Raw genomic sequence first — 27,137 nt, forward strand, 5'->3', positions numbered from 1 at the left:
GAGTGCGGAGAACAAACCTTATTAGTGTTCATAGAACTTGTGACTTGGTCACCAATGGAAATTACAGATATTCTCATATCACGTTACAGCTGTGGCAGACATCTTCAGATATTGATTTTGTTCACCATTACTTCAAAATAACTAAGCCCAAAGCCGGATCTTGTTCTTTAACATGCTAAAAGAGAAGCACACTGTATTACTACATCACAGATTTTTGAATAACTTTATATCAATATGATTGATTTCCATTGTGATTCTATGTATTTTATTTCATGCATTTAAAAATATTATTCTGAGAAAAAGTTCATGAACTTCATCAGATACCAGAGAGATCCACCGTCCAAAAAAGGCCAAGGAAACTGGGGTTAGACCCAGAGTTGATTTGCTGCCAACACAAAGTCCTGGAAGTATTCAAATACAAAGAAATGTGTTTCTGTAATTTTCCATGAGGTGTTATCTCTCCAGCTCCCTCTTAGGTGGGGTACTTTTATGAGCAGAACTTGGCTATTTGCATAAGGCGACAAAGGTTTTGTGTAGGGGAAGGGGGAGCCCAGGATGGCTGCGGGCCAGATATGAAGATTCCAAAGGCAGGCAAATAAAGGGGAGTCTATTTTTACACTCAGAGGAAATGGGGGTGAGGAGGAGGTGAGGCCAGGTTTGGGGGCATCCAGTGAGCTCTGTGAGAGACTGAGGGGTTGGTTTTCCTTGAAGGCACTCCATAACCCACTGTTCCGTTCATGGCCGTGTCACCTGCTGGGAGCTGGGCCCTGGGACGGAGAGAAGACTCCAGAACGCCCGCCCTGCTTCTCCATCCCTGGGTGCCCAGAGGTGTAGGAAGAGGAACTGAGAAGATTCAGGCTTTTGCAGCCAGACTAAGCCACTTACAATCCTGGTTCCCCCATTTGCTGGCTTGGTGACTTTGAGGGAGGTACTTAATCTCCGTGTGTCTCAGTTTCTCATCAGTAAAAATGAAAGGGATAAAAAGTACTCATAAAAAGTACGCACCTAGCAGGGTTTGGGGATCCAGTGAGCTGATCCAATGCAGAGGAGAGGCCGGGAGGCACGGGGCACAAGCAATAATCATCAGCCCCAGCTCCAAGTCATCTCCCCACTGGGAAGTCCCCAGAATTCTCTGTCTCATCAAAACTTCCTTCTCCTGGGTTCTCCATCAAGGCCGTGCTTCTGCTGTAGGACAAATAGATGGTAACTGATTATCCAGTAAATTACTCTGTCCCAAGGGTGCTCAGTCCGCTGTGCCTTCTCAGGCAGAAAGCCCTCAGACTTCTCCAGAAAGGTGCTCAGAGGCGGCGTTTTTCCAGTCCTTTGACCGAGGCTGAGTATGGCGCACCCCAGCACTGCCGCTTCCACTCCTCCTTCGCTGAGCCTGTGCTGTGGGACCCAGCACACGGCCAAGTGCTGCTGGCAGCCAGCCTCCATGCAGAATGCCAAAGGGGGCTTTTCAGTACATTTTAGTCATAGGTTTGCTTTAGTTTATGAACACTGCATTCTTGTGCCCCTTAGTTGGTTATTCCATTAGAATTTGTTCCACAATAGTAGGGAGTGCAGAATGAACAACCCTATTTCTTTTTTTCTCAGACTGTCTGCCTTATTCTCCACTGTGCTCTGTGCCTAGAACCATGTTTGGCATAGTTAGATGCTCCATAGGTATATTTTAAATTATCATCCAAATGTGTAATACATCCACATGGTTTTTAAAAATGAAAAGTGTAGTACTCCCCTGGTGGCCCAGTGGGTGGGAGTCCGCCTGCCAATGCAGGGGACACGGGTTCCATCGCTGGTCTAGGAAGATTCCACGTGCTGAGGGGTAACGAAGCCCACGTATCACAGCCACTAAGGCCCCGCGCTTTAGAGACCGTGCTCTGCAACAAGAGAAGCCACCACAAAGAGAAGCCCACACACTGCCATTAGAGAGTAGCGCCACTCACTGCAGCTAGAGAAAGCCTACATGCAGCAACAAAGACCCAGCGCAGCCAGAAATAAAAACAAACAAATAAATAATAAAAAGGATAAAAAAGATATCCCTAACAATCTTCTTTCTCCAGGCATTAAAACCCCATCCACCCAGTGCCACCTCATTCCCACAAAAACCCACTCTTATTCATTTCTTGCATGTTCTTTCTGGGTTTCTTTATGCATATTCAAGTAAATATGTATATTCTTATTTTCCTCCTTTTGTTATATAAGGGTAGAATCCTATGCAGTGTCCTGCACTTTGTTTTGTAAAGCTCTTTAGTAATACATATGAGTTCCTTTCATAAGAATACACAGAGGGATGCCATTCTTCGTGTTACAGCTACATGGCTGCACCATCATTTTTGTAACCAGTCCCCTAGTGACGATCCCTTGGGTTGCTTCCAGTGTTTTTATATTTCCCACAATGCAGCAGTGGATAACCTTATACAGATTTGATTAAGCACAAGGGTGAGTACATCCATGGAACACATTCTCAGAAGAGATGGCTCAATCAAAAGGGTATTTGCATTTGCCATTTTGATAGATGTTGCCAAATTGTCTTCTTTTGGAGTTGTAGTCATTTACACTCAAGAAATACTGAGTGAATGAATAGACAAATAGATAATATATCCAAGCTCAGTCATTTGGGGGCCCCCAGCTAGCAAGAAAAACTGGGAGGGGGCCGATGTTGCTCCAGAGAAGTCACCAATGTTACTTTGACTTTTTTTGCCCCTTTGATGTCACTGAGAAAGCTCATCTTCTCATCTGTAGAGCATGGCTCTTGGGGTAGGAGGGCGGTACAATCATCCCACCAAACAGGCAGTTCTGTTTTAGTAATATTTACAGGACAATGGCCAGGTACTGAGAACTTTACAAGGGCTGGTTAAAATGTCTGAGGCCTGAAAAACAATAACATCAAAAAACCCTACCAGTATTCGCTCCCAAATCCAAAAGAAGAAAGCTGCAAAATCACAACAAATGTATAAGCAAATGTCTATACAATGTATCGTTGCGTCAACTTCATTCAGTATTCATAAAAGTTTCACCACATCTGAAAATGGTTTGGAGGTCAGACTGTCTTAATCTCAGAAGAATCCCCAAGTGTGCAGGAAAACTGCCAACAGATTGTTACCAATTGTCAATTAAATGAATTCTCAAAGCCAAATCATTCCAAAGCAAAATTATAAAAGTAATCATTTCCAAAAGAGTTCAAAGTAAAAAAAATTATATATGTTGTATACATAAGATATAGAATATTATGTCATATATACATGTCATATTAATATTAATGATATATAATATAAAATGTTAATATTATAGTGTATACAATTTAAAATGTGACTGTGACTATATTTATATATATATACTATAAAATGTTAATATTATATTGTATATAATTTAAAATGTGACTATGCCGTTATATTTATATATTTATATATATATTTGTATATATTTATTTATGTGCTATGTAGTGAGATGCAGACTCCAAAGTGCCCTGGACCTTTGCAGGTGCACTCAGTCATGTTCAACTCTTTGCAGGCCCATGGACTGTAGCTGCCAGGTTCTTCTGTCCATGGACTCCGGACAAGAATACTGGAGTGAGTTGCCATTTCTTACTCCAGAAGATCTTCCTGACCCAGGGATCAAACCCACATCTCTTGTGTCTCCTACACTGGCAGGTCCCACTCCATAGAGTATCCTTGCTCTGGGCCTGTGGGCTCCTGACAATCCCAGAGGAAAGTAAACCCACCCCTCAGATCAGAGGGTCTCCCCCATCAGCAGTACCTCTCAGTTTTGGCAGCAAGAACAAGATGTAAATTAGTTTCTCTATATATTTTCTGACCTCACCGGTGAGTAGTTCTGAGTCCTGTGCAAAAATGAAAAGCTACAGAATTACATGCCATTTGCTCATGAGAACTAAAGAAGAGACAGGTATATAGGAACCTGTTGAGGAGATCAGGAGCCGAGGACCATATGTTGTAAAGCTTGTTCTACAGTTTCTTGGAGGCCAGGGGATTGCCATGGGTCACGGCACACCTGCCAGTTTGGACATCCGGGGCTGCCCCTCACTGCTGGGAAATGGGGGCCCATAGGAGCTCCGTAACGATGTTGAGCCCCTATCGTGTGCCAAACATTTCAAATACACATATGTGATTACCTTTCCCTTTTATAACAGGTAGATGAGATAGCATTACTGTCTCCACTTGTGCCCACTGTAAAGATGGAAACAGAGACTCAGGGCTGAAAACGGGCTGCTCGAGACAAAGAGTAAGTCACTGGCAGGGCCGAGACCAGAAGCTGGGGGTCCTACCCCACTTCCTCATATATGCTGCATCCACCTTCTATGCCTTTGCTCTTGACCCTTCCCCTACCTGGGGCTCCTTTCCTTGCTACTCAAACTCTGTAAGTACCTAAAAAATGCACTAAATCAAAATTGATTAATATTTTGTTAATATATTCAAGCTCCAAAATACAAAACCAATCTGAAAACGCTCTCCTTTTCTCACCAAATCAGCTCCTTCCAGGTCTCCTTACTGCCCAGTATCACATCTTGATTGCCTTCTGGGACCTTCCTTCCAAGACAGTGGCCTTCCCTCCAAGGCAGCGGTCCCCAACCTTTCTGGCACCAGGGCATGGTTCTGTGGAAGACAGTTTTTCCACGGTCGGAGTTGAGGGGGATGGTTCAGGTGGTAATGGAGCGATGGGAGAGGCAGATGAAGCTGCTCTGGCTTGCCAGCTGCTCACCTCCTGTTGTGCAGCTCGGGTTTCTAACAGGCACCACCTGGGGGTGTTGGGGACCCCTGCTCCAAGGTCGTGTCCCCTTATTGCTTTGCTTGTACAAGCACCTTTTTTTTAAAATTATTTATTTATTTTGGCTGTGCTGGGTCTTAGTTGCGGCTCATGGAATCTTCACTGCAGCAGGTAGGATGCAGTTCCTCAACCAAGAATGAAGCTGGGCCCTGGGCGTTGGGAGCGCAGAGTCTTACCCACTGGACCCCCTGCACAAGCACCTTTTAAACTCCTTTGGAGACCCCTTTGCCCAACCAAGATGATGTCTGTACTTCTACCATTAGAACAGCAACTCTTCAAGATTTTAGTTAAAATGCCCTTACCTCCCAGACTGGGCCTCACAGTGAGGGCTGAAGTCCCAGGGCTTGTGTAAGCAGGGAGGAAGAATCTGAGCTCAAGTTTGGCTGAGGGATAGGGGGTCCTGGGAAGGGGATGGCAAGAGGGCCCTTGGGAAAGAGTGGGGAAAGCAGAAAGGCTTACAGTGTCCTGGGCGCAGTGCCAGGCCCAGAAGCAGGACAGTGACCGGAAAGGACAGGACCTCTGTAGCTATAGCCCCACTGTCTTCCTGGGGATCCAGCCCTCCCCTGCTTCCTGGGCAGTATGGCTCTGTAATGCCTATGTGGACCTCCGCTGCCTGGCACCCAGCCCCTGCAAGCCTTCCACCCCACCCTCCAGTGCATCCAGGCCTCTACCTATCTGAATCCTGGCTCCCTTGTCCTTGGGACTGGGAGCTTGGCAGGCATCCCAGATGCCTTCCCTCTAGGAAAGAGAACCACAGGTGTGTTAGATTTGCCTGCCAATTTGGTAGGGAAACGAGGCTTCCTGGAAGCTGGAGATAGCAAATCCAGGCTGACAGGGTCCCCTGGTGGGGCTCTTCTCTGTGAAGCTCCCCCACACTCCTTTTCGGAGTTTCAGCATCACTCAAAACCAGGCAGAAGCAAAGAGCAGGGGCTGGGGATGTTTGTTGAATGAATCAGCTACCATTCTGAGGCCTTACCACATGTCAGGGACTGTGCCAAACACTTTTGCATTTATCTCGTTTAAGCCTCGTAACAGCTCTAGGAGGTAAAGTGGTCATTATGTCCCGTTCTACAGATGAGGAAACTGAGGCACAGGGTGGCTGGGAGATCCACCCAATGTCATACAGCCCCTCCTTTATTTGGGAGCCCCCTCCCCCACTGCCACTGCTTCCAGCGCCTCATCCATTTCTCCACTGACCCTCTATCAGGGCAGGTGGCGTGGCGCTGAGCTGTATGAAAGCACTCAGCCAGCACTCTCAATGGGTGGTGGCGGTGGCGTCTCCCAGTGGTCAATTCAGCCCCACTCTGAAGATGGTCTGCCTCTCCCTGTTCCTTCTCACACCCTCTGGTGCTCAGCCCATTCACAGCTGCAGTACCCCAGCCTTGACCCATGAACTCCAATTTCCTCCCCATCGAGGCCAACTTCCTCCAGATGTGCTCTGGGTTGAACAAAGCCCCACCAAAGTTGCACTGTGTCCCCCAGCCCCAAGCAGTGGAGCCATCTCTGCCGGTCCTCTCTGCCTCAGGCACAGAAGGCCTCCATGTGTGCCCTTTGTGTCAGGACAGCTTCTCCAGCAGGGCCAGGGGAGAGGCGAAGTGGTCAGGCTTGCACTAACCAGAGCGGGCGGCCAAGCTTGCAGGATAAGACAGAGTCCTAAAAGCAAGGGTCAGGTCTGTTGTAATAGCTAGAAGAATCAAGAGGCCTTTGAGCATGAAGGCTCAAAAAACAAAACAGAGCCTCTGCTGGTCTGGGGAGCTGTAGGGAGAATGACCAAAGGCCCTCACAGCTGTGCCTTATGCCACTGATACATTTCAGAGCAGGTGGGCAGGGCCCTTACAGATCACTTTGCCATCCAGTCCCTCGTGGAACAGATGGGAAATTGTAGCCCAGAGAGGGCACAGACATGCCAAAGGACACACAGCATATCAGGTGGTAAGGTCTACTTTCTCTCTGGGCTCCCCACAGGACTGCGGGCTGCTTCTGTGGCAGGTTTGGGTCTTAGCCAATTCCATACCCTGGGGTCTGGGAATTAAAAAGGCGGTGGGTGGCTGGGTGCTTCTTAGAGGCCTTTCACCCTGTTCCCTGCTAGGGAAACTTGACTAGGATGAGTCACTAGCTCTGTGTTCCCCCGGGGTTTGCCCAGAGGCTGGCCATGTGGGAGCAAGTTCATTGTCCAAATTTCCTCTTTTCAGTAAACAGCAGCCACTTCCTCCTGGGTTGCCCACTTCCTTCTGGTCACTGGGTTCCTGAGAGGCTCGAGGGGCAGGGGCTCACATGGACAGGCAGGACAGACCTTCTGGCACCAAGCTTGCCTGTACTGGACACCAGGCAAGCACACAGGCTGTGTAAAGCTGGTGTCTGACCATATGTGCATGCTAAGTTGCTTCAGTGGTATCCGACTCTTTGCAACCCCATGGACTGTAGCCTGCCAGACTCCTTTGCCCATGGGATTCTCCAGGCAAGAATACTGGAGTGGGTTGCAATGTCCTCCTCCAGGGGATCTTCCCGACCCAAGGATCAAACCAGAGTCTCCTGTGGTTCCTGTATCACAGGTGGATTCTTTACTGCTTGAGCCACCAGGGAAGCCCCGACCATAGGACACTGACCTTTAATCTACAAGACTGGAAACTGCAAAATGTCAAGAAGCTATTGAGGAAGAGTGCCAAGCAATTAGGAACCACCAGGGGCAGCCCCAGGATGACCATGTGGGAGGACCTTGAGGGGATGATCTGGCTAGAAAAGGGGGGGAAATGAAGCTGCATTTGTTTAGCATTTTACATAAAATATAAAATTGTCCAAAATGAATTTGGAGAGAGCTGCTAAGAGAGATGAGATGAAGGTCCTCCATATAGGCCCTTCAGCTTTTAGTTTTAGGAAAACAGGGGGGTGGGGTGAGACAATGCAGGGTTTGTTCATGAAATAACCAGCATCCCAGGATGACCCAGAGAGAACTGGCAGGGCAAGGGGCCTGGGAGAAGTCTGGAGAGTCCAGAGGGTGTCGGGGTTGGTGCGGGAGCCTTGGAATGCTTGGGCCACTTCTGCTTGGCTCTGCAGAGATGTGGGGCCCTCCAGAGGTCCCTGCTGAGATGTTGCCCCCAGTTTTGAGGCCTCCACATTTTGCCTGTCTCACTGGGGTCTCTGGGCTTGCAACTGCGCCTCTTCAGAGAGGGCCATATTCTGGCCCTGGCAAGGGCCAGGAGAGTTTATAGAGTTTTTAGATAGTGTAGGCTCAGCACCACAGGGATTCCCTTGTAGCTCAGTGAGTAAAGATTCTGCTCGCAATGCGGGAGACTCGGGTTCGATTCCTGGGTGGGAAAGATCCCCTGGAGAAGGAAATGGCAACCCACTCCAGTATTCTTGCCTGGAGAATCCCATGGAAACAGAAGCCTGGCAGGCTACAGTTCATGGAGTCACAAGAGTCAGACACGACTTAGCGACGAAACCAGTACCAGTACAAGTACCAGCACCTGGATCTGCCAACTTTCAAGGGACCTAGGAAATGTCTGTAGACTAGAAAAAAGGTACCAGCTGTAAACCTCAGGAAAAGAGGAAAGTCAAAATTAATAAACATTTCATTACATGTCTGAAAAGTGTAACATTATGTCTACTTCATTAAAATGTCATAAAAACATTCCTCCCTTTGAAAACAATTTATATGTTGGATTTTTCTCACTTGGCCAGGATTCCCACACAGACATGATATCTGCCAAGATGTAGTAGCCAAATGTATATTAAAAAGGATTCCTTATAGATACTCTCCAGAGCATAATTCTAGAAACTCCTTCAAACATTTTTAGAGCAAATATTATGACTATGTTTACTATGGAATGTGGGGCACTGTAATATGTTTGATATGATGTGGGGTATGGCCTTCATGAGAAAGAGGGCCTGCGAGTGTGTTAAAATGACAGGGAGAGTGGAAGTTCAAGTGCCGGAGGGTCAGGCTTGAGGCCAGCTTGCCCACTGAGAAGCACAGATTCCAGCTCTGCCAGGGGCTGCAGAGACCTGGCCAGCCAGGCTGGACCCACGCCCCAGGGTGAGGGGGCTCACTCCTGCTACCTGTGAAGGGCGCCTTCCTCGCGCCTAGCAGATATCTGCCTCCACCAGATACCCCACGGGCTTAGTCTGTCCTCTGTGACAGCAGGCTATTGCCATCCTTACTTTTTGGCCAACTCACTGCCAGAGTGGAGGATGGAGGGGGCTGTACCTGCTCCTGCCCTGTGGCCTCCTGTATACCTCCTGTGTAGCTGTGTACTGTCGCTGTACAGACCCAGTTCTCCCAGCTCTTCCCCTTCCCATAGGACTTCTTGGTCACACCCTACTCTGGCTTCCTAACCCACAACTCAACTAATCACAGTCCCTCTTGATCACGGCAAGGCACAAATGAAACACGGTTTCTTTACTCTCGAGGGTGGCCCATCCCACTCCTGCAGTGCATTCTCTGGCCTCCTATGTATTGGGGATGCGAGATCCCCCTCTCAGAATCTGCTGATTTCAGAGGATATCAGTGCTAACTGTACGACAGTAATAATCGATACGCTGAGTGCTTACTGTGCTAGGCGCCATGTTAAGCACTTTCACATGATCTCGTAATCTTTATAAGAACAATGGAAGTAACAACTCCTACTATCCCCATTTTATAGACGACGAGACTGAAGTTCAGAGAGGTAACATAACTTAACCAAAGTCACACCACTGGTTAGTAGCAGAGCTAGGAGACAGATTCCATCAGTCTGGATTCACAGTCCAGTCTTTAACTTGATGCGGTATTGCACTCAAAGAGATCCAAAGGGTGCTAAGATGGAGGTGCCGTTGCCACGGCTACCCAGGCAGATCCTTGAGGGGCCTGGGGAGAGGTGGGGTAACACAGGGCCAGCTAACAGAGCCCACAGCTGGTTGGCTGGCTGTGTGAGCTCACTCTTCCAACCTACCTCCAAGTAAGCAGTCTTATTCAGGGCCCATCCATCTCAGAAAGTTTGTTTTCCACCTATGTAAAAACATGCAAACCGAAGAAGGTGAGATATTGTTTTGATCTGGCCCTTTCACAAATATTGCTATGACCTTCCTTTTTTCATTAAGTAAAGTGAGCTTTAGTATTCACATTTCCCTCACAAACTTGCATGACTCATTCCCTCACATCATCTAGGTCTCTGCTCCAGGTCACCTCCTCAGTGGGGCCTCCCTGATCCTCTGAAACGCAGCCTGACCCTCCTGCCCTCCTCTTACATTATTGTGAAACAAAGGCACTTGCCTCTTGAAGTTACTGTGAAAGTTCAAATGAGCTAATATATAAAACACTGGTAACAATAAGGGCTATTTAAGTGGTAATCCTTTTTTAAGTTACATCACTGGCATGTAGACAACACAGTATACTTTTATATGCCTTTTTATGTGGGTATCCTCTCTCTCCCTTACTAGACTATTATCTCCATGAGGGCAGGGGAATGATTTTGCAGCTTGTTCACTATCTTGTCCTCCAGCATCTGGAACTGTACTTGGCACATAGAAAGGGCTCAGTACATATTTGTTGAATTCACAACGTGAACCCACTGAGGTCTGGAGAGGTGGGAAAAGTTTTGAGTTTCATTCACCAATTCTATAAACATTTACTGAGCACCCACTCGGCGCCAAGCAATAAGCTCTCTCGGTTGTGCAATACTAGCCTATGAATCTGGCAGGGCAGAAATTTAAAAACAAAGTTTTGCACTGAGGTTATAATTTATATAGAGAAAAATGTACAATTTCAAGGGGACACTGATGGATTTTTGAGAACTGCAAGTTCACACTCCCATAAAGAAACAGAACAATGTTTCAGCTTGGCAACGCGGGGTTTTGAGCCCAGGTTACACGAAGGCACAGAGGGCAGGCGGTGACGCTACCTGACCTGCCTCTGGGGTGCCTGCGGGAGAGCCCCGGGTCGAAGCGGGCGTTCCTGGGGGCGGGCGGAGGTGGGACTACAAGTCCCAGATTGCTTTGCGCGCTCGCAAGCCGTGCGGAGCGGCGGGGCTCAGGGGAGGGGGCGCGGCAGCGGCGGCGGCGGTGGCGCCGAGGCGCTGGGGGCCCGGGCGCCGGCGGTTGGCGCGCTGGCTGGCAATGCCGGGGCCCGCGGCCCGCGGGGAGGAGGGCAGCGGTGGCGAGGGCGCGGCCCCGGGGACCGCGGCGGAGCCTGGGGCTGGGCCGGGGCGGGAGCCGGCGCGGCTGTGCGGCTACCTGCAGAAGCTGTCCGGTAAGGGCCCGCTGCGCGGCTACCGCAACCGCTGGTTCGTGTTCGACGCGCGCCGCTGCTACCTCTACTACTTCAAGACCCCGCAGGACGCGCTGCCCCTCGGCCACCTGGACATCGCAGACGCCTGCTTCAGCTACTCGGGCCCCGACGAGGCGGCCGAGCCCGGCGCGGAGCCGCCCGCTCACTTCCAGGTGCACAGCGCGGGAGCCGTCACGGTGCTCAAGGTGGGACCGCGCCCCTGCAGCCCAGCACCTGCCTCCTGGGGACGCGCGCGCACTCCCTTCTTCGGTTCCCCCTACTTAGCCTTGGGACTGCCCCCTGGCACCCAGCTCAGCCCAGCTCCTCTGCCCATCTGACTTTGTCCGTCCACCCTCCCTTTTCTAAAGCCCGTCTGCCAGCCTTTCCCCGTTTCTTTCTCGGACTCTGTCCCCGTGTCCCCATCTCAAGCTCTTCACCTGAGTTTAGACCAGAATGGCTGGGCGCTCCTCAGCCCTTGACCCTTTATCACCCTCTGCGCCCTCCCTCGGGTCCTTCTCTGTCCACCTCCCCTCCCCTCCTCAGCCCTCTCCTGTGGATGTCCTGTGTAACCCTCCTAGGCATTCATGACTGTAGGCTTCCTGTCCTTGACCAAATTATTACTCTCTTCAGCTGCCTCATCTGTAAAATGGGGATAGTAGTAGTATCTACTTCTTGCGGGAGTTGGGATTACATGAAATATACGCTAACCACTGGTAAATGTGATGACATCCAAGGTTATAGACAGAGACAGTCAGAGATGGCAGGGCTTTTAGAGAGAATCCACTGCAGTCCCCTCCAGAGTGGGCAGGGACACTGCTGCTAAGTTCAGTCAGTCAGTAGCAGAGCCTGTTTGCTTCTCCCTGCTTTGGCTGGGAGAGGAGGGAAAGGGTTCCTTCAACCAGTCCTGCCTTGCCCATTTGAAGCTTCCTGTGTTGAAGCATGGAACTTGCATCAGGAGTCACCCTGGTGCTTAGAAGCCCCTCGTCCCCCCTCGTTCTTGGGGGGCTCCCATCATCTCCTAGGGGCCCTCCTGCTTCCAGCACCTGAGTGTCTGGGCCTTGCCCTGGAGTCTGGTCTCTCTCCCAGCCTCCCTCCTTGCCTGGTTCCTGTGAGCCTCCACCCTCACTCCTCTCTGTCTCTGTCCTCTTCCGTATTACAAGCTGGGTTTCTCCAGAGCAGCAGGGCTGGGCTGGGATGTATGAAAACTCTCTGCAAAGCTGGCCAAGTAGAGAGCAGAGTGGGCTGAGCCTAGCGCCCTTGGCGTTGTAAGCACAGGGCCGTTCCCGGGATCTCCGAAGCCAGCAGCAATTGGAGCTGCTCCCTGAGGTCGGTTTTCAGAGTTCTGTCAACTGAATTCTTGCTGTTGCAAGCAGAGTCTGACGACTTGTGTGCTTGTATCCTTTTAGATTCTTCCGTCCCTTCTTGAGGGGGGTGCAGACAGCCTGGTTCTCCAGAGGAAGCCAAGCAGAGTTGTAGTTCAACTGGGGTTTACTTAGAAGCATTTGTGTAAACTTGGGAGTACACAGCAAGTACACAGGGACTTTTTGCCAAAGAGAGACTTGTCCTCACTATCATGGACTGTCCCTTTGTACAGCTGAATTTCCTGTAGAATTGTTTGTCAAAACAGAAAATAGAGCATCCTGTTTCAGATTTTCTCAGATGACTTTGGAGCCCTCTATCAGATATTTTCATCACAATTTTTTGAATGGTGGAGGTATATACATAAGTGGGGCTACAAAATGCAGTATCAAGAGTGTGGCTTTAGAGTTGGGTGGACTTAAACTTATGGCTTGAATTTGCCGCTCACAGGCGTTGAGCAAATTATACAACCTCTCTGTCCCAGTTTCTTCTTCAGCCTAATGGGAATCTTGCCGTCCTCACTGGTTACTTTTGAGAATTCTGGAAAATGGCTGGCACAGAGTAGGCAGTACATGGCATCCATGAGAAACAAGTAGTGTTTTGGGCCATTATGTAGTATGGTCGTATAGTGGAATATTATGCAGCAGCAAACATATAGGAATGAGAGCCGTAAGTGTCAACATGGATGACTCCCATAAACATAAAATAGAGAAGGAAAAACAAAGTTACAGATCGCATACAGAGGTATGATTCATGGAAAAATTGAGATCATGTAGATGCGTATGCTGTGTGGGAATGGGAGAGCTCTGTTGGGGTGATGAGCCCTGCATTCAGGATGGTGGTTCCCACTTGGGAAGAGAGGGGAGTGTGAGTGGAAATGGGTGCCCGGGGGCATCCACTGCTAAGCAGTGTTTTATTTCTGGCACCAGGTGGTGTTTGTTTTATTGTTCTATTTTTCTTTTTCTATGTTCAGAATATTTCTCTCTCTCTCTCTCTTTTTTTTTAAATGAAATGGATCTTCACGTAGGTTACTGACTATGGAACATTTTGGTATGTAAAGCTGAATTAGTCATAGAATAAGAGAGCGTGTCTGAGGCCAAGGGTCTGCTTTGTAAAAACAGTGGAAATGGAAACACAGACTAGGCTCTTCAAAAGAAGAGAGCAGTCAGACTGCAGGGTTTCAGAGTAAGGAGTGTCTTTTAAGAAAGATGAATTTTAGGGTACGGTGATTCCTTCTGAGCTGTGGGAGTAAAAATTTTATGGTGGTAAAAGTGGGAACTAGCAATTTATCTTTCTTTTCACCTTTCACATCCAAGAACTGATTCCCATGAACTTTAATGCTTCGGTTTAGGGCTGCTCAGCTGTAGTGCAGACCTTGATTTCTAAGGGGATTGTAGGTTAGTGAGGATTAATCCCTACTCAAGGCTTAGCTAATGTATATAATTTTATAGATACCATTTCTTTTGATGGGTTAAAAAGAAAAAAAATCAGTTTGCTCATTGTATTATCATATGGTTCTTATTTTAAAGTGACTTTCTGCCTACTCTGGAAGAGCTGTGGTTTTGTTGAACTTTTCCAAAATGTTTTACTGCTTGAGTCTTAATGAAAGCTGATATTGGAATTTCTTAGTAAACTTTTCTGTTCCTAAACTCAGAGATGTGGTCCATGCCTTATTTTACCGATGAGGGAATGGAGGCCAGAGAGGGAATGTGATTTGTCTGAGATCATGAAGATAGACTGAGACCTTCTTGGATAGTAGGCTCTAGGAACAGTGAGTGTCCAAAATGCCAGATATCTAATTCTCTTATCTGTTTTGACAAGTCTTTTTTTTTTTTTTTTTAAACTTCTATTTCAATGGCTTGGGATTAGAAGTCATGGTTTTTTCTTGTAATGTATTAAATTTCTGTCCTTTTCATACAGAATGAAAGCACCAGCAACATTGTACCTACTGATTCTTTACCAGGATGTATGGTACTTGTTATTGGACGTTTGGAAACTGCTACAACAGTCAGATAGAAACTGATGCTTCTTGTGGTGCTGTGTGTGTGTGTGTAGAGGTACTAGAGGCTCCTCACTGAGCTTTGCTGGGATCTGAGACACAGGAGTCAATTCTGGAGTGAGCTGTCCCACAGAGAAGGAGAGCACGTGACTGACTGGGAGGAAAGCTTGAATGGCCCTGGCCTGCCCGACTTCTGCAGTCCCCAGAGTGAGGAGCATCATCAGACTGTCAGCAGATTCACCCCACTCCCCCTGCTCTGTTTCTTGAAGGCATGTGGTGCACAAATGGACATGTGTGCTGGTTTTTGAGCCACACGTAACCGAACAATCATGCATGCCTATTCTTAACCCACTTTTGTGGGAAGGACGCACATTCTCTGGTGTTGAAACTGCTCTCAGTTTAATGACAAACATTTGTTAGCTCGGGTAATCATAGTGTGTGCGGTACAAAATAGATGGGGTGTACCGGCATTCTTGGCTAAACGGTTCTGCTAAGCTGTTTGTCCCTGGGGCGTCTGCTCAGGGGTCTTGAAGTGTTAGTTAAATCTTTTATCAAGACGTAACTTTTCATGGGTTTGTCGTGGCTTCCCAACGAGTATGTTCCTTAAAAGTAGGTACAGTTTCGTGGGTGTGGAATCACAGAGTCTTTCTGTCTCCCACCGCCTGTCATACAGGCCTCACTGTAGTGTAGCTGCCCCACTATTTCCTGCTCAGGAGGACCCCCAAGGGCCGCTGTTTGTATCCTCGCCTCCCAGAACAGCGCCTGTATAAAGTAGGTGCCCAGGTAGACATTTGTTGAATGAATGAGTAGAAGGTGGTTACCCAGTAAGCCTTGGTTTTGGTGTGAGCTCCAACCCTTTAGAAGTGATCAGCCAGAATTCTCAGATGTCTCAAATGACATTCTCACCACGTGTCATGGAGGTGGCTGCCATTCAGGGAATGCTCAGTGAATATAACAGGCATCAGGGATCCAGAAGGGCGATTACCATCAGTCCTTAATTTTCATGTCTCTCGTATTTCATGCCTGCAGCTTAGACTCTGGGGGCATTGTTGTGGCAGTGAGTGAGTGATTACGTGGTAAATATTTGAGGTCTTGCACCAGTGCCGACTCTGGGACTACTCTGCTCTGATGTTCTAGTACAGAAACAGCTGTAGAATGAGCGTAGATGTGTTCCCATCATTTTTGTTTATGGACTATGAGATATGAATGTCATGTAATTTTCACATCATAAAATGCCGTTCTTTTGATTTTTTTTTTAACTATTTGAAAATGTAAAAACTGTTCTTGGCTTATAACTGTGTAAAGACATGAATTAGGCTAGATATGATCCTCAGCCATAGTGCACTGACACTGGTGTTTTAGGAAGGCCTGGCCGGGCACTTCTCATTCATTTGTTCACTCACTCTCACGCGCTATGCTTAGGCACTGTGGGTATAGATTGAACAAGGTGAGCATAGTTCCTGTCCTTGAAGAGTTTTCTGGGTTGCCCAGAGACAGGCTTTAATTAAAATAAAGCAACACCAACCAGTTCTGTGAAGTTTAAAAGTAAAGAGATGGGATGCCTGTGTAACAGGGGCTCTGGATCTAGTTTGAAGGGAGGAGGGAAGACTTCTTGAGGAAGTGACTTTTGAGCTGAGGTATAAAAGGCACATTGATGTTAACTGGAGGAGTGGAGAGAGCAGCAGAGTGTTCTAAGGAGAGGAACGGCAGGAGCAGAGACCCTCGGGCGCGTCTGAGTGTGTAGGGGATTCAAGGAATGCCCAATGGTAGCTGGGTGGCGGGGAGGGCCTTGTGGCCCTCGCTGTAGGAATACGCAAAGACTTTTCAGCTGGGCTTGACAAATAGTTATGTTTTTCTTTTTTTTCCCTCCCAAACTGATGGTTGGATCATGTCCAGTATTTTCGTCTAATTATGTTGGAAGATGTCTTGTGTATTAAGAGTTGAAATATTAATATGTTACGCACCGGCAGACAGGTTTTAAAGAAGATAAATGCAGAGTTGAAGATCTGGTAGTCCGTTGCCTCTTAAAGCAGCACTTAAGCTCAGAAATGAGCCGGGGCTGCTGGCTCAGGGCTCCCTGGCTGCACTGGGCTGCCTTTCCTGCAGCATTCCTCACGGCCGCCTTCCTTGCCTTCTCTCCTGTCCCACTTGCTCTGCTCACAGGCATGCATGTTGCCCATTTCCTTCCCTTGTGGAGGGACCTGTTGCTTGAGACATGGAGAGAGGGGCCACATGCATTCAGGTTGAGAGCTGGTGAGCACCAGCGCTCCCATCTCACTGAGGCTTTTGAGGGGCAGACGGTCTCCTTGTTCAGCTGCCTTCACCCATCAGCCTTCCCATAGAACAAAATATAGGTAATAACCCTCTGTCCAAAGGAAGAAAAGAACCCTATTATTGTAGAAATGACTCTCCAGTTGTGGGAGCGGAAGGGGTTTTGACTAGGAATTTTCAGTTCTTTTAGAGATGTATATGGTAGGGCAGGGGTCCCCAGCCCCCGGTCTGTGAACCAGTACTGGTCTGCAGCCTCTTAGGAAGCAGGCCGCACAGAGGAGGTGAGCGGCGGGTGAGTGAAACTGCATCTGCTGCTTCCCACCGCTCCATCACTCGCATCACTGCCTGAACCATCCACACCCCCGCCACCACCCCAGTGCAGGGAAAAGTTGTCTTCCACCAAAGAATCTGGTCCCTGGTGCCACAAGGTTGGAGGTTGCTGTAGTAGGGTCTTAATGACATTTGAGTGGGTGTTTACCTACATCCTGGCCGGGCAAGTCCTCAGTGGATTTTGCTCACTTTCACAGAGTGAATATTACAATATGGTGAATTAGGAAGTAGTGACGCTTCTGACTAATGTTCTGCTAAATACTGTACTTAGAGAACTTGGTGAAGTGAACACGCTGGGCGCTTGTATGTGTGAGGGAAGCCCCAAGAGTCAGGAGGCTAAGGCAGTCTCTGGAGAGGCTGTGGGTTTCATGATCATCCAGTAAATAATAGCTCACCAAGCAGCATAGGAAACCCCGAATGGACAGATTCAGGATGGCATTCCTCCCTAAAATGAGTCTTGTTCTGTTTTGGTTTTTGAGCATCTGATGCTATGTCCTGCTAGAGTGTAGGTTTCCTGAGAACTTATACTTCTTGGTCACATCAGCCTTAATACTTAGCGGAGTGTCAGCCACAGATTAGATGCCCTGTGTATATTGGTTGGATTGAATGAACACTTCAGACCCTTATTTCCTTTTGGGGTGGGAGTGTGGTGTGCTCGTGTTGCGTGGTCAGAAGGAGGTTTGCAATGTCCTTTTCTCCCTTTAGAAAATATTTTTGAGCATCCACCATGTCATAAACATCATGCTTTCTGTGCAGATAGAGCAGTGAAAATTTTCTGTTTAAGAAACTACAGTGCTGAGACTTTAAAAATAGATTAGCACCTGATAGCTTTGAAAAAAAAACTTTGGAGAGAAACCGTATTTGTCTGTAGTATTAATCGCTGGGAGTAAACATCAAGTGTCTGCAAGTTTTTTGATTGTGAGGGAGGTCTGGAATCTTTCCATAGTAAATGAAGAGGGGGGCAGGGAAGCCTGAAGGTAAAGTACAGATTTGGATATCACCCGGGGACAGAAATCTGTGGTTCGTACCATGATTTCCCTGGGCATTGCCGAATTGGGGAGGTCTGTGTGACTGAACATCGGGATGATCCCTGGAGAAATGGGCTGAAGAGTTGGCTAGGTTTTGGTGTAATTGTATAGCTGTTCAAAGATTTCGTTCATTTTGGGCGAGTGAGAAGTATTCCCAGTTGAATGGGAATCAGCATCTTTTCATGAGTTTGTATGCCAGGCCATTGCTTAACTTTTTTTTTGATTGATTGTGTGGGAGAACTGGAATCTGGAGGAGAAGGGAACAGTCAGGAGCTGAGATCCTTTGGCCTCCTTCCCTGGTGGCTCAGTGGTAAAGAATCTGCCTCCCAATGCGGGAGATGCGGGTTCAATCCCTGGGTTGGGAAGATCCCCTGGAGAAGAGAATGGCAACCCACTGCAGTATTCTTGCCTGGGAAATCTCATGGGCAGAGAAGCCTGGCAGGCTACAGTCTGTGGGGTTGTGAAAGAATCAGACACAATTTAGGGACTAAACAGCAACTGGCCCTTTCCAAGGTCAGCCCTCCTGGGAAGAGCAGACGTTCCTTGAGCAGTCTGCCCTCAGGCGAGAACCTGTCGGGGTGTCAGGCCTAGAGGTAGACTGGAGGCGGACAGGCCAGTGCTATCAGAGGTGTTGCTCCTGGGTTATAGGAATTATCTCTAGGCAGTGAGCCCAGTTTTCATTTCCCTTTCCAGCTCTCTGATGTCCAGGGGAGACTGTACTTGCAGAAAAGGGGCCTGCATTTGGAAATCTGATGCAGCCACTGGCCATTCACTTAACAACCTTGGTTGGGCAAGGCCCTGATGGGCATCCAGCGCCAATCAGGTGTTGCCTCTGGCCTCGGGGAGCTTGTTCTGTCCAGCCCTGGGTGTCATTAGAGCATTGTCATCAAGTCTCTCTGTGAGGTGGAGGAGGTCATCAGTGTTTTTGTTCCAAGGGTCATTATCCCTGAGTCAGTACTGACAAGACCCTCAGATCAGCCTGTCTTGCTCCTTGTATGACCGAGTAAGAAACTGAGTCCCATAGCTAGTTAGCTGCAGCCCTGGCACTAACCAACCCCCTCCACACACACACCTGAGTGGTATTTAGCTATTTTAAACCCAGTGGTTTTATGCTATTTGCTTCACATTTCCATCTTACTCCCTTAGTAGGAAATAGGGCTTCTTCTGTTTTTAGTTGTTGGACACAGATTGTAAAATTACACATTTATGTCTTAGGTACTGTGGTACAGATGTAAGATGTTCAGTCATATGGAGATTGGAAATTAACAATACAGATGATAAACTTCCAGTGGGGGTTGATTGATAATAGACATTAGTGGTGTTTCCCTGGCAGGGACTAGACTTACACATTCCTGTTCAGGAGCCTTCTCTTTGGCGCCTTTCCTCTGTGCAGAGGAAAACTAACCCTTCATGTGTGTGTTTTTCTCTTTCTGCTCTGTCAGCCATGCCCTCTGGCCTCAGAAGTGAACCAGTTTTTTAAGCTTCACAGTTTACAGCTCTCTTACATTTACTGTCCCGGAGGTAACATGCTGATAAGGCTCTCTTTGCTTTCTGTCCTTTAAAGGACATCTCCTGGAGAATTGTGGTTCTCAAATTTAGTGTGGGGAAGGCGCCTCCTGGGATCCTGCTAAAATGCAGGCGGTGGGGGTTCCCCCCAGAGATTCCGGTTTAGTTGGTTGGCCAGGGTGGACCTCAGGAATCTGCTTCCTTATCCACTGTCCCGCCCCTTCTGCTGCAGACCTCTGGTCCTTTCTTTGAGAAACACTGCTCTCTTCTAGATCATGAATGAATGTCCTCTTTGACCATGAAGTAAAGACTGGCCCTATGAGAGGATGGTTTTCTGAGTGGACTAGAAATAACTAAACTGCGTGGGTGGAGACCAGTGAAGTGTGAGCCCTTTATCCTTAAGTTGACACTCTGTGGTTTATATCTGCCCACCTTCTTTGCATTCTGAGTTTCTTTGCTCCAGAGCAATGGTTTGGGGCCTGTGACTCCCTTTCCCCAGTGGCCCTGAGGTTTCTGTCCCCCCATGCTGATCACTTAGTTGGTGGCACACCACCATGTGCCAAGATTTCCTCCTGGGCCATTCAGAGGGAGGCTCCCGGAGGCCATCCTTAGGGTGTTTCTGGGAGAGGGGGTTTTAATAATCACCACCACCAAATAACTGGTAAGGAGACTTGTAGAGCCTCCGGCTTTTCACCCAGAGAGGGGTTTGATATAGGAGAACCATCTGGCACTTTCCTGAGATACCAGCTCTATCTTAAAAAGACTTAGAAATCAACATGCTTCCCAAACACTCCAGTAAATTGACTGAAAGTTCAAGTAGATTTTTGGTACCAGGCTCCCATGTTCCCCGTAATCTCCGATGGGTGGAGCCTGGGAGTCTGCCCCTCCCAAACCCCAGATCATAAAACTTCATATTAAGTCAGTCATTCCTGTGTCCTCCTTTTAAGTTAAAAAACATCAAGCCAGAACATTGCAGTGTTGCATGGTGTATGGAAATCATCGCAGGCAGAGGTGGCGTGCGGCTGTTCACCCGTTTGCTTGCCATTGCTACAGGAGTTCTTGTTTATCCTGAGCTCATAAAACCCTGGCAGTCTCTTATTGTGCAATGGCAGAGCTGATAGGGAGCTGTAGGAATGCAGCCCTGTGGCCACTCGGAGGCCACATGCTCGCCTTCCGTCTGAAACAGAAAGCGTTTTGACAGGCTTCCACATTTCCTGCAGGGAAGAACAGGCCCAGAGAGTGGCCTTGTCCTTGCCCGTGTCTTGGTGAAATCTGTCATCTAGGCCAGGCCCCTCACAAGCCCAGTTAACTTTATTGACCTCTTTTCCTGTAACACGCATTTGTGTGTGTGTAGGCACTCTTTTCCTAGTTTAATCTCTGTTAAACTGTTAAGGATGGGTTTAAGGAGTATCTGTTCTCTCAGGGTGTTTGCTTTTTAAAAGAAGATGCTTGAGAGTTAGAAATGGCAAAACTCCTCAGACTACCACCTCCCAGAATGCAGGAGAAGAGGGGCAGCTTCGGGGGAGAGGCTGCCCCCTCCCTCTCAGACCGTTTAGGGAAAGTGATGGTGGGAGGTCTAGGTTCTTTAGATGAGAATTCATGTAATTATTTTGCGTAATAAGTTATATGAAAATGCCAACTTCAGGATAGCAGTTTAAAAAGACAAAGCAGTAAGAACTTAGGGTGTTACTAAAGGAGTGGAGGTCCCTATAGTCGCACTTCGTTTTCCAAGGAGCCAGGAGACTCAGTATTATTTCCCTTCTCACTGTCTGTCGCTGGGCTGAAATGAGATTTCAAAACCTTCCCAGGGGTTTTTGAAAAAAACTGCTTCCCCCACCCCCACCATTGGTAGTGGGCCAGATCCCTTGAGATTGTTCGCAAGCTTATGATATTGAAATGTTCAGAAGAAAATTTGGAACCTAAAATTATTTATCAGATATGAGATTGTAGTCTTTTTTTCATCTGAGATGTGTTTTGCATTATCAGGCTATTTATGATATTCTTGTGCTTTTTATTGTTTATGGAAGAAGTACCTTGGAAATCCAAAATAACCTTCTTTCTTTCTGTTTTTTTTTTTTTTTTGCTGCACCTTGGGGCTTGCCAGATCTTAGTTTCCCAACTGGAGATTGAACCCAGGCTATGGCAGTGAAAGTGCCGAGTCTTAACCCCTGGATTGCCAGGGAGACCCCAGATACCCTTCTTTAGATTTAAGGAATGAAAATTCCTTCATTATGAACAGGTATTGCACATCCTTTTAAGATATGACTGAGTCAGACTATCCGTGCAGTCTCAGTCGCTTTATACGACTTAGCAGACTTAGTCTGTATTCTCCTTGTGACTCCGTGGTGACTGTCGGTTATGCAGTTGGCCCTGACCCTTTGGGGAGGAGCCCAGAGTTCACAACCTAAGTGGGCAACTGAAGTGCTGTGTCATCGTCATGTATGCAAGATAGGTTCTGTAAGAGATATCAGATGGCCTCCTAGATAGGATGTGTGAACTAGATCTTGAGGAGTGAGTAGGCATTTGCATGTGGGTTTAGTGCAATAGGAGCAGGGGTCATTGAAGCTCAGCTGGCTTCTGTGCGCCTGTTGGGTGGGGAAAGAAAGGCTCTCGTCCCGTGGAGTGTGGGGCAGCGTGGATCAGGTGACCATGCCACATTGCTCAGCACTTGGGAGCCACTAGAGAGTTCTAAGCATGGGACAAACATATGATTTTGTTGGCTGCGTGTAAGAGAGTTTGGGGAGGGAGGCTGAGGACAGCAAGACCAGTTAGGATAGTCTCGCAGAGGCCCGAGGTTGAAGAACCAGAGGAACGACAAGGAGCGAGAATCTGAGAGACTGACGAAAGGGTCTTTCAGGCTTAGAGACCTTGTGATCCTTTTATGTTGGAGAACAGTTCCTTTCTTCTGCATATTTGTTTATGTTTAGTCTTGTTATTGCTCACTGTAGTCTATTTTAAAAGAAATGTCTTTAGAGCAGAACTGTGGCTCAGAGCATCCAGTGGGAGAACTTTATAGCCAATTGATGGTCATGCTGTCTCCAACCCAGTAGGACTATGCTGACCTCACCCATTCCTTTGATGTCCTGAGGACCTTCTGTACTGTCAGAGAGCCCAGCCTCTGATGTGGGAGTTGTCTTTATCCAGGAAACCAACATACTATTTTTATTTAGTGTGCATGTGTGCTCACTCAGTCATGTCTGACTCTTTACCACCCCATGGACTATGCTCCTCTAGGCTCCTCTGTCCATGGAATTTTCCAGACAAAAATCCTGGAGTGGGTTGCCATTTCCTACTCCAGGGGATCTTCCTAACCCAGGGGTCAAATCCACGTCTCCTGCATTGGTAGGCGGATTCTTTACCACTGTGCCACCTGGAAAGCTTTATTTTTAATTGCTTATTTATTTTTGGCTACACTGGGTCCTTGTTGCTGCATGCAGGCTTTCTCTAGTTGTAGTGAGTCCAGGCTACTCTGCAGTAAGCTGTGCGTAGGCTGCTCATCGCAGTGGTTTCTGTTGTGGAGCTCGGGCTCTAGGATGCGTGGACTTCAGGAGTTGTGGTGTGTGGGCTCAGTAGTTGCGGCTCAAGGGATCTAGAGCTCAAGCTCAGTAGTTGTAACACATGGGTTTAGTTGGCCCATGGCATGTGGAATCTTCCCAGACCAGGGATTGAACCCGTGTCACCTGCATTGCAAGGTGGATTCTTAACCACTAGACCTCCAGGGAAGTCTGGCAACACACTTTAAATTGAACTTGGCTGTTGTTGAGGTCATCAACATTTCAGTATCTGAGAAAAACCATAGAGGAACTTCTAGATTTCTGCTGAAATGTTGAGAGGATAGACTTTGTCTTGGACATGCACTTCTCCTTCTTCCCCTTGATAGTAGGGAACACAGACCTGGGTTTGAATTTTGACTGTGCCAACTGGCTGTGAGATCATGAGTGATCATGATAATATGGATAGTTGATGCCTAATGAGTAGTTAGTGTGTGCCAAGCACTGTTCTGAACTTAACACGCATCAACTCATTTAACCCTCATAACAGCATAACGTGAAGTAGATTCCTGTTATTCACATTTTACCAATGAGAAATCTGAGGCACATTAAGTAGATTGGCTATTACAGCCAGCAAATGGCCGAGCTGGGATTTGAACTCAGTTAGGCTCCAGAATCGGAGAAGGCGACAGCACCCCACTCCAGTACTCTTGCCTGGAAAATCCCATGGATGGAGGAGCCCGGTAGGCTGCAGTCCATGGGGTCGCTCAGAGTTGGACAGGACTGAGCGACTTCACTTTCAGTTTTCACCTTCATGCATTGGAGAAGGAAATGGCAACCCACTCTAGTGTTCTTGCCTGGAGAATCCCAGGGACAGGGGAGCCTGGTGGGCTGCTGTCTATGGGGTCGCACAGAGTCAGACACGACTGAAGCGACTTAGCAGCAGCAGCAGCAGTAGGCTCCAGAATCCAGTAGGTGATACTTTGGGCAAGTGGATGATACCATCTTGTGAGATTACTATGAGCTTTATTTTTTTGTTATGAGCTTTAAATGATAGCGTGTATTAAGTGTTTAGTACAATGTCTGGCACATAGTAATCATTTACTTAATAGTATCTAATACTGTTAGTAATATGAATGTAAACATTATGAAATAGTCTATATAATTTTTTTCCATTTTTGTAAAGAAAATTGCCATGTGTATTTATGGATAGAAAAGTATCTGAAAGGATATACTCCAAAGTGCTGACTGAGGTTATTACTGGTGATATGGTTATGTACATTTTATTTTCTTCTTTGTTTTGCTGTGTTTTTGAGATTTTCCGCAGCAGACGTGGGTATTGTTATTATTTGAAATAAAAGTCTACGGTTTGTTATTGGGTTTTGTTTTTGTTTTTTAAAGCTACGGAGGCACTCCCAGGCATACAGGAGCTCTTTAAGCGCCAACAGAGTGAGGTGTCCCTGCAAGGCTATGGAACTCCACACTGTGCTCAGCAGCTTGGAGGCTGTTTGGTCTTTTTCTCACTTTGTCTTTTAATTTTGTATGGTGTTTTGGACACACACATTTTTTGCTGCTGTCTTTCTTTTGGAGTTTAGACAGGTGTTTACATTCCTAGAGAACAGAAATGTTACAGCAGGGATTATTTCCATGTTGCTGGGGTGAGTGATCAAGCCTGTGGAAATCAATGCCTCCCTGCTGCTGCTCAGCCTGGAGTCAGGTCCCTTGAGTTGCCTGTGCAGGAAGCAGCTGTGTGGCTTACAGTCTGAAGCTCTGCCCTCTGAGGACGTGGGGCTCAGTCCTGAGAGGGCGTTGGTTTTCCTTGTCCACAGCATCAGGGCGCACGGCATTTGTCGTGGCTGCTGGCTGTGCTTCAGCGTGAGCTCTTCAGGAGTTCTCTGCACAGATCTTCCTTGTCAGTTTCTGATGTGCCGATGGCTGGATCAAAAGTCACATCATCCCTGTGTGACTTGAAAATTTGGCAGAAATCTATGCACCTGTTGTTAACAAGATACAGAAAGAGACAGAAACTTTGATTACAAAGGCATCGTCTACTAATTTAAATGGTTTCTATTTTGCATTTAAATCTTGAATCAATGTTGACTTTATTTTCTTTTATGTTGTGGCCTAGGTTTCAAACCTATGCCATAATTCTTAATACTTTTATTTCTTTCCAAAATTTTAGCCAATTGTCATAATGCCTTTGTTTAATAATTAATACTTTTTCCACTGATTTGATTTGAAATGCCGCATAAATATTTTTATATCTACTTAGCCCTGTATTTTGATTCTCTGGCAGTAGAGTACTGGTTTAATTATTGTGACTTTATAATATGCTTACCCATTTGGTAGGTCAAAGCCTCACAACTTGTTTATTTTTTCAGAATTCTCAAAGGTTAAAGTTCAGATTAATTTTGTAATCTCTTTGGTATGCTTTGAAGAACTTTTTAGAATTTTGGCTGGATTTTTTTTTTAAGTTTCTACTGATACATAAGGATTTCTTAAATATATACCTATGCATTTTATGTTTTGTTGTTTTTTTAATTTTTTAATTCTTAAAAATTTTTTCTGCACTGTGTGGCATGTGGGATCTTAGTTCCCTGACCAGGGATTGAACTCGTGCCCCTCTGCACTGGAAGTTTGGAGTCTTAACCACTGGACCACCAGGGAAGTTCCACGTTTTACACTTTGATTGTATTGTGAACATGTTTTTGACTGTCTCCTGCAGGTGTAAAGGAAGCCATTTGCCCACCGGGAGGGTCTAAGAGCCAAGAATTGACCAGGTCTCACCCAATACTCTGCCCCTAATGTTGACTGCTGCATTGGCCTAAGTCAGGCTCTTAATAAGTATTTGCCAAGTGAATGAATAAACATCTCTATATATGTGGTGTTTTCTTCTTTTGGATTCTTTTAGATAGATTCCTAGGAATGGAGTTTTGGATCAAAGGAGATGAGCATTATTATAGCTTCTAAAATGTGCTGAGTCTTGGTAGATGGAGGTTCTTTACCAAAGGGCTGGAGACCCAGATGGTAAGAGGGCTTGGGTCAGTTTGTGGTGCAGTGAGAATGCAGCTAGGAGATGAGGCCTGACTCCTGTGTATGTGCACGGTTGCAGCTCTGGCCCCTGTGCCCAGTAATGTGCTTGCCTGCCAGGGTAGGCCCTTAATAAACATATCTTGAGATGAATTAACTTTATTGTGGGACTTTTCAGAGCACCAAGGAAAGAGCTAGGCTTGGAGAGAGGGAAGTCCCTGGGGTCCAAGGGCAGGGACAGGTGTCTGGAGTCCATCTCCCCAAGAGTTGACTTCTGGGTTTTGGGCTTTTGGTGGTCTGGGCACAAAGGCTTGTGGGAACAGCTGGGGCGTCACATGGTTCTCCTCGCCAACTGTCAAGGGCTGAATTCCACCTCAAGCTGGACGTGGCATGGCCTGGTTTCCATTCTCTGAACTGGCATCTCAGGTTATGGCGCCTAAATGCAGCAGATGTCTGTCATCTCAAATCTGTCATCACGCAGTCCTTGTCTGCCCTCCCAGCTCCCCAGGACATTCCTGCAGCTGTGTAGGGACAACCAGAATGGCTTTCCCATATGTTTGGCTTGATTTCTCATGTTGGGATTGGTGCCATATTTGAACTAGAGTTTTAGCCGTTTTGAGGCAGTAGCAGTAGCTGAACGTAGGAGAGGATGAGTCAGATATTTGAGTGTTTAACTGTATTCCAGGCACTGTGCTAGGCATCTTGGACCATACTGAGGCCAGAAGGTTTTGCCTCTGCCTTCAAGGAACTTAGACTAATGAGAACACACAGGGAGGGCACCACTGCCGTGGGAAGCTGTCCTGGGCTGTCTAGTGTTCTGAGTTCCCCATTCTGAGTGTGCAGAGAACATTCAGGCTCAGGTCAGTAAGCCTTATTTGCATTTTGAATTGGGTTTTGCAGACTGAGTAGGAGATGAAGAGACCAGTGTTTATGGGAGACTCAGGATATGACCCTGGTGAGCCTTCAGACAACAGATGTGACATGTGGCCTGTTGGATGCTTGTCTGGCATCTGCTCTTATTCTCTTCTGAGCTGGAAGCTTTGCCTCATTTCTGCTTTTTCCAGCATGGTTGAATGTCTGTCTGGTTCTCCAGA

At 47.2% G+C, this 27,137-nt stretch overlaps 1 protein-coding gene and 1 long non-coding RNA gene across 3 annotated transcripts in view; one reads left to right on the forward strand and one right to left on the reverse strand.

The window, feature by feature from the left end:
• Positions 1-208: 208 nt before the first annotated feature.
• LOC147349466 (uncharacterized) lies at positions 209-11,232 on the reverse strand. 2 transcript variants are annotated; one of them, XR_015149842.1, is made up of 5 exons: positions 10,996-11,131; positions 9,717-9,772; positions 4,482-4,613; positions 1,006-1,185; positions 209-401 (listed from the first exon to the last, which is right to left on the reverse strand). It is a non-coding gene; the product is annotated as an uncharacterized LOC147349466 (long non-coding RNA). The 2 variants fall into 2 exon arrangements; XR_015149841.1 differs by lacking the exons at positions 209-401; positions 1,006-1,185 and having other exon boundaries at positions 4,409-4,613; positions 10,996-11,232.
• The window catches only part of TBC1D2B (TBC1 domain family member 2B), a 90,137-nt gene continuing 73,785 nt past the window's right edge, over positions 10,786-27,137 (forward strand). The window contains exon 1 of the mRNA XM_086364041.1: positions 10,786-11,235. Coding sequence (XP_086220167.1) covers positions 10,879-11,235 — 357 coding nt within the window. The 5' untranslated portion in view covers positions 10,786-10,878. The remainder of the gene's footprint in view (positions 11,236-27,137) is intronic.

The sequence above is a fragment of the Bos grunniens genome, chromosome 21, assembly GCF_055505025.1.
Source record: "Bos grunniens cultivar Pamir isolate PY7600 chromosome 21, Bosgru_T2T1.0, whole genome shotgun sequence".
In the NCBI taxonomy this organism is placed as follows: domain Eukaryota; kingdom Metazoa; phylum Chordata; class Mammalia; order Artiodactyla; family Bovidae; genus Bos; species Bos grunniens.